Source organism: Rosa rugosa, chromosome 3 (genome assembly GCF_958449725.1).
Source record: "Rosa rugosa chromosome 3, drRosRugo1.1, whole genome shotgun sequence".
Classification (NCBI taxonomy): Eukaryota; Viridiplantae; Streptophyta; class Magnoliopsida; order Rosales; family Rosaceae; genus Rosa; species Rosa rugosa.
In genome coordinates, this window is record NC_084822.1 from 34,537,945 (window position 1) to 34,544,686 (window position 6,742).

General features: G+C 38.8%; 2 protein-coding genes across 2 annotated transcripts; both read right to left on the reverse strand.

Moving 5' to 3' along the window:
* Positions 1-1,885: 1,885 nt before the first annotated feature.
* On the reverse strand, positions 1,886-2,754 carry LOC133738143 (protein PELPK1-like). Its single transcript, XM_062165595.1, has one exon. The coding sequence runs from the start codon at positions 2,709-2,711 to the stop codon at positions 2,127-2,129; it is 585 nt and encodes a 194-aa protein (XP_062021579.1). The 5' UTR covers positions 2,712-2,754; the 3' UTR covers positions 1,886-2,126.
* Positions 2,755-4,904: 2,150 nt separating this feature from the next.
* LOC133735512 (acetylserotonin O-methyltransferase-like) lies at positions 4,905-6,403 on the reverse strand. Its single transcript, XM_062162918.1, has 2 exons — positions 5,621-6,403; positions 4,905-5,353 (listed from the first exon to the last, which is right to left on the reverse strand). The coding sequence occupies exons 1-2, from the start codon at positions 6,398-6,400 to the stop codon at positions 5,054-5,056; spliced, it is 1,080 nt and encodes a 359-aa protein (XP_062018902.1). The 5' UTR covers positions 6,401-6,403; the 3' UTR covers positions 4,905-5,053.
* Between the last annotated feature and the right edge of the window lie 339 nt (positions 6,404-6,742).

Here is a 6,742-nt window from a genome sequence, read left to right on the forward strand (position 1 = left end):
AAGCTCATTAGCTGGCGAGCTAAGATTCTTAGTGTTGGAAGTAAGGAGCTGCTCATCAAGGTAGTTGCTCAAACTTTACCAAACTATGTTATGAACTGTTATGCTTTACCTAGGTCTCTCTGTGATGATCTCCAGCAACTCTGCTGTCAATTCTTTTGGGGCAGTACTGATGATAAGCGTAAGATCCATTGGAGGTCTTGGGAGAGAATGTGTCTTCCCAAAGCGCAAGGAGGCATGGGTTTTAAACATCTCCACGCCCATAATCTTGCCATGTTAGCTAAACAAGGATGGTGATTACTTACTCATCCTAGTTCCCTTGTGGCCCAAGTTTTCAAGGCGGTATATTATCCGCATGGAACGTTTCTCACAGCTAACATGGGTGAGAGACCATCTTACTCTTGGAGGAGTATTATGGAGGCTAAGCCAGTCTTGCAAGCTGGATTATCTTGGAGGATTGGTAATGGTGCTTCTGTTGGCATTTGGGACTTGGATTGGATATCTTCTGTTTCTCATCATGCTTTAATCTGGCCTCCGGATACTGTTTTCGAGAGAGTTGCGGATTTGATTAATTTGGATACTTGGTCGTGGGATGAAGCTGCTGTTCACTTATGTTTTGATCCATAGTTGGAAACTCAGGTCCTATATATCCCTCTTAGTAGACATCATGGTCAGGACAGAGTGGCTTGGAAACTAGATAAGAGAGGTTTCTTCTCGGTGAAGTCTGCTTATACCGTAGCTCGGGATCTTGTCATGGGCAATTAGTTTGCCTCATCTTCTGTTAGGGATCCGTATGGTCTAGTTTGGAGGGCCTTGTGGAAGCCAAAATTCCCAGCAAGGTGGCCATATTTGGGTGGAGAGCAGTACATAATCTCCTCCGTACTCGTGCAGCTCTGTCAACCAAAGGTTACTCAGGTGATCTACACTGTGTTATTTGCTCCAATGCTATAGAAACTGTGAAACACTTGTCCTGTCAGTGTAACTTGACCACAGAAATCTTAGGTTCTCCTCCTTTCTCCATTTAGCCTTCAACCTTGTCCTGGAAGGATTGGTTCCTGGAGAAAGCCACTTCTATGACAGTTGAGTGTTTTGATAAGCTACTGGTTTTGATGTGGAGCATTTGGAGGAATAGGAATGATAAGTTGTGGAGGGATCGATCTCAAACAGGGCCTGGAATTGTGGCGTCTGCTATGGCCTGATTTGAGGAGTGCTCCCGAGTTCATCCGGATTTTGATGGTATAAATCGAAATAATCCTCCTCACCGGAAGACATGGGCTGCATAGCTAGAAGATGCCCTCAAATTGAACGTCGATGGGGCTTTCCTCCCCTCTTTTCAGTATGGAGGTACAGGTGGTGTTATAAGGAATGCTTCTGGACATTTCATTGCTGCCTTTTTTTACAGATCAGATTATGTAACCTCTTCGTTGCATACTGAATTGTTGGCTGTAAAGTATGGATTGGAGTTCCTGCCTGCCTTGAATGTTACAAAGGCTGTGATTGAGAGCGATTGCCTACATGTAGTTCAAGCCATCAACTCTTTGGCTGGGGATCTGTCTGAATTAGTAGCTTTGATTTCAGAAATCAAAGGCCTAGTGAATGCTTTAGGGGAGGTTATAGTCTGTTTCGCTCCTCGACAAGCAAACATGGTTGCTCATCGCCTAGCTAGTCATAGTTTTGATTCAAATTTTAAATGTTCATCTTGAATGGTTTACTAATGCTCCAAAGATTATACTAGATGCCCTCATGTACGATTGTTATCGTATCTAGTTAATAAAGTCTGCTTCTCTTTCGGAAAAAAAAAAATACTCTATCTTGGATTAGTCAGTTTTTAGATACTAAAGAATGTGGAAGTTTCCATATACATGAAAAAGAAAATAATGTATAGAAATTAGAAGCTGGTAAATCAGAGATGACTATTAATAATCCTCGGGGCAGAACAGAATACAAGTATACAACCATAGATTGAAAATATGACTAAATGAAGAATAACAATCCGGCCAACAGGCTAGGTATATATAGTAACAAGCACTGATGTAATACTGGTAGCTAGGTACATGATTAAACATATATATGCCAATAGTATAGGTTCTGCCGACTGCCGAGACATCATGAGGAACTGTGCATGCACATCAAGGAAGGACGGTTTTGTCTTTCGGGAGGGTGGGGATGGTGGGCAATCCGGTCTTAGGGAGCTCGGGGAGATGAGGCAGTGGTGGTAAAGTTGGCAATTCAGGCTTAGGTAGTGTTGGTAACTCAGGCTTTGGCAAACTTGGGAAATTCGGAAGTGATGGGAGTTCGGGCTTCGGCAATGATGGCAGCTCCTCCTGCTTTGGCAATGGTGGAAGCTCAGGCAATGTTGGGAGATGGGGTTGTTCAGCCAACTTGAGGCCTTCAGGCTTTGGCAAAGTTGGTACATGGGGCAATGGTGGCAACTCGGGCTTAGGCAATGATGGCAGCTCTGGCTTTGGCAGTTGTGGAAGCTCCGGCTTTGGCAATGGTGGCAGCTCGGGCTTCGGCAGCTGTGGCAGTTCAGGCTTTGGCAAGGTTGGAAGACTAGGAAGATGGGGCAATTCAGGCTTTGGAAGCTCAGGCACCTCAGGCAAGTGAGTCTCGAGAAGACAGCGAGCTCCTTGGACCAGTGTTTTGGAGCTCATAAGCGAGAAGGTGAAAAGCAAGAGTGAGAAGACACAGGCTGGGAAGCGATGAGAGGCCATGTTCGGAGCTAAAGGTGAGTAAAGGATAAATGAAGGATGAATGAAAGTTGATTTTGCTTGGGAATCAAAACCAAGTATATATAGATGGAGGAATTACGGTACGTGAAAAACTTTTGAGGTCTTAAAGTTGGGTCAACCAATCTTTTCAAAAAAAAAGTTGGGTCAGCCAATACGAAAATTGGTGTTGTTAGTTCAACTTCTGCAACTATAGTACTGTACATGTACGTACTTAATTTTCAAGTTATCCTAGCAGCTGTGAAAATAGCATTGGAAAATGTATAAGAGAAGAAATCTATCAAGTAACTTTTAGAGATGTAATTGATGAGGGCCATAAGCATTCTTGATGATAGGAAGGCATCCCCCCCCCCCCCCCCCCAAAAAAAAAAAAAACAAATACCCTCTCGTGCAATGGAGGTCAGGCCACCAACCTACTCCATAAGCATCTTATCTCTTTTCTTCTCTTCTTATCAAAAAAACCTAAGCCATAAGCATTCTTGATCACCCATTGGAATTCGTCCAGATAAGTTTGTTCAATGACTTCACCATCTTTACCTACATACACTTCTACACACACCAGCCCCCTTTCAAAAACAAAAACATACACTTCTACTCACATTCATAATCGAAATTTTTTTTATGCACCGGCACTGCAAGTGATCCAACACCTATTAGATGATCTCAACCCTTTATATTTGTAGTCAACTTTTTTTAATAACTAGAAAATACACTTGATGTTATCCAACCATCCATTCCTGTTTATTTTTTATAATTTTCTGATGCGGTAATCATTTTAGTAAAATATTTTTTTTTTTTTGAATTATTTAGTAAAATATTTTACATACTAAGTATTTGTATTATTGACAAACTAAAAGCCATACACATGACATCATTTCAAACTATATAAAATTATGAACAACATAAATTGATGATAAAATTCAATGATAACTTTTTTTTGAATGATATTGAAGAGATTACAACTCAATTAGGACAAAAGATTTGAACTTTATTTCACAACTAATATGACTAATGCTTTGTTCACATCCAAAAAACTCGTTCAAATATATTGCATATATATATTTTTTTTGTAGAAACGTCAATAAACTAATAATATTACAACTAAAAATGTAAAATATATAGGTATTTTATGAGTCAATTATAAAGTAAGCACTAATAACACTTAGACCAAATGATACTACCGATGAATAATTCATTTATTAAAGAAGAAATCACTCTTTTCAACACTAAGGATAATCTTCTATAATAATGAGTTTGTAATCAATAGTCACACTTCAATAATCGTATGGCAGAAACCCATATATGCCATATACAAATATTATCTTTAGCTAAATTCAATTTACTATGTAGAACGAAAATCATTTTTTAAATTCACCAAAGACACCTTTATACTCTTCAATTTAATCAATGTAATTCAAATCGTCAATTTTCATTGTTAAGTGACATGATTCATTTTGTTAAGAATAATCTTTTGAGTTTTGACTAATGATGTAAGAAATGTGGAATTGAGAATTATTTTTTTGTTCAAGTGTTAAAAGTTAGGGGAATAATATTCACACTCTATTGTTTCTTTTTTTAATATCTTAACATCATTTTACAATCCTTCTTAACATCATTTTACAACTATATTTCATTTTTTTGATATCTTAAAAAAAATAAAGTATAAATACTAAAGAAAACTATAGATTGTGGAATTTTTTTTTTTTTTGTCAACATATAGATTGTGGATTGAGAATTGTCAATTAAAGAGTAAATTTCACAATTCAAAATAGCAGAAAAAATATGGATTTACTGTTAATATTGTACGAGAAACAAATATAATTACGGTTTTGAACTAAAAAAGTTTAGACAAAGAATTGTAGGGCTTTACTCCGTAGGGAGCCCTTCCAGAAATTCTCGAGGGCTTTAGGGAGTGGTGGCCATGACTCAATCAAGGCCTTTTTTCTTTTGGTCTGAGGCTCAATCGAGGTCTAAGTTTAGCATCTTTGACAACGAAGCACACTACCAGAAAAATAGGGCATGTTTAATCAGGGCCGTACACTCTCCTGCCTGCTTCATATTGTAACTGCAAGATTAACCGACTAGCTAGCTATTTTTTCAATCCAAGATATGTTGGACTCATAGTTTTAGTTGAAGGCTCAAACTAATCTCACAGTATATACATCCCTCACTTAACAATTCACTTCCCATCAGAATTAGGATTGAAAGAGGATCAGCACAAATTGTATTATTGTCCACACAAAAACTACAAAGAGAAACCAGCAAGTACAACTTGAACAATACAATACATGAAATTCAGGACTTCAAACCCCACAAGTTTTCAAACATTATGGAAAAGCCTGGATAACAGATTGGACAGCATTAATAGGTGTGACCGTGTGTCGGCTAAAGCCAGCTTCCCCAAGAACATATCCCCATTCCTTCAAGGTCCTCTCTTTGCCAGTGCTAGTATGGGCCATCATCACCATGTCTAGCATCAATCTCACATCGGTTAGCTCGTCTTTGATCTCATCTTCTTCAATAACAGCTTCCAGAATTATCACCTTCCCTTTGTCCTCAGGAATTGCTTCCTTACATTTCTTCAGTATACGGATGCACTCCTCATCTCCCCAATCATGAAGAACCCACTAAATACACATGAGAAAAATCAAAACTTACACAAATAATGCTAGTGCCTAGAGGAACGATATTTTCTAAACCGCATTAGCATATCATACAGATGATGTAGCTAGCTTAGGCATTTATGTTATTAGCAGCGTAAGTATCTTTAATTTAAGGAATCACACAAGGGGTAAGTTAATGATGGATGAAAAAAGAAGTTACAAACATATATAAGAGAAGGTAGCTTGATTACTAAGCAAGATCGAGGACAGTATATATAGTTATATACTAACCTTGATAATTGCAGCATCGGCCTTTGGAATACAATCAAACATGTCACCTCCAACATTCTCCACTCGATCATTCTCCTCAGCAACAGATACAACATGAGGAAGATCAAAATTGATCCCTCGAACAATCCAAGGACAGGCCTTAACCAACAAGCCTAAAGTAGTTCCATTACCACCACCCACATCTACTATGGTCTCAATCCCATTGAAAACCTCTAAACAACTCTCAAACAGTGCAGGCAGTGCCAAGCTTGCATCACAAGCCATTGCTTCATTGATAAGCTCGCTGTGACCGGGATTAGCCGCTGCAAAGCTCCATACATCCTCACCATGTACTGCCTCAAATGCGGGTGTACTGGTGCCATTTCCTAGAATACGGGCACTAAGGCCATGCCATGGTGCTAGCATTACGGGACTACTCTCCAGCAAAATAAATGCAGCCATGCTATTTTGACTGGATTTTAGTAGGCAGCGGGACAAAGGTGTTTGTGCATAACTTTTGGGGCCTAATGGGATTTTGGGTTGGACTTCTTTGAATATCTGGTTGTGAACTAGGAACCTCATGATGCGGTAAAGGGAAGAAGGATCACACTTAAGAGTTGTGGATAGCTCTAAGAGTGTCATGGGGCTTCCATGGCTTTCAATAGCATCAGCTATTCCAAGCTCAATGGCACACTTCACCACTGCGATTTTTGAAAACCCTAACACATATTTCCACACTTCCACCTTGGCTTGTTCCTCTTCTTTCTGTTCCAATGTTAGCGCCCTTTGTCTATATTCCATCTTTTTCTTGGCATGTCCCAAGCTCCTAGCATGTGATATATACAATTGGAGTGAACATTTTGGGTAATCCATCATTTTCAATGGGATTTAATTTATCCAACTGCTCATTTCTTTAGGAATTGTTTCCAATCATGGATGCGTCCAACTGGTCATTTTGTAATCTTTTCTTTTTTTTGACAATTGTCCTCATTACAGTCTTGGCGCAATATGTTGGAAGGATGCTACTTCTTTGCTAAAAGTATCTTACGACAGAAGATGCACTTTCCACATGTTATTTTTATAAGATATGGAAATGATTAACAAAAGATAATATTTTATATCTAAATGAGCATCAAAAAATTG

Coding starts and splice junctions, on each gene's coding strand:
- LOC133738143 (XM_062165595.1), bottom strand. CDS start 2,711: ATGGCCTCTCATCGCTTCCCAGCCTGTGTCTTCTCACTCTTGCTTTTC.
- LOC133735512 (XM_062162918.1), bottom strand. CDS start 6,400: ATGGAATATAGACAAAGGGCGCTAACATTGGAACAGAAAGAAGAGGAA. Junction 5,354..5,620: donor CCGATGCTGCAATTATCAAG/GTTAGTATATAA, acceptor ATGTGTATTTAG/TGGGTTCTTCATGATTGGGG.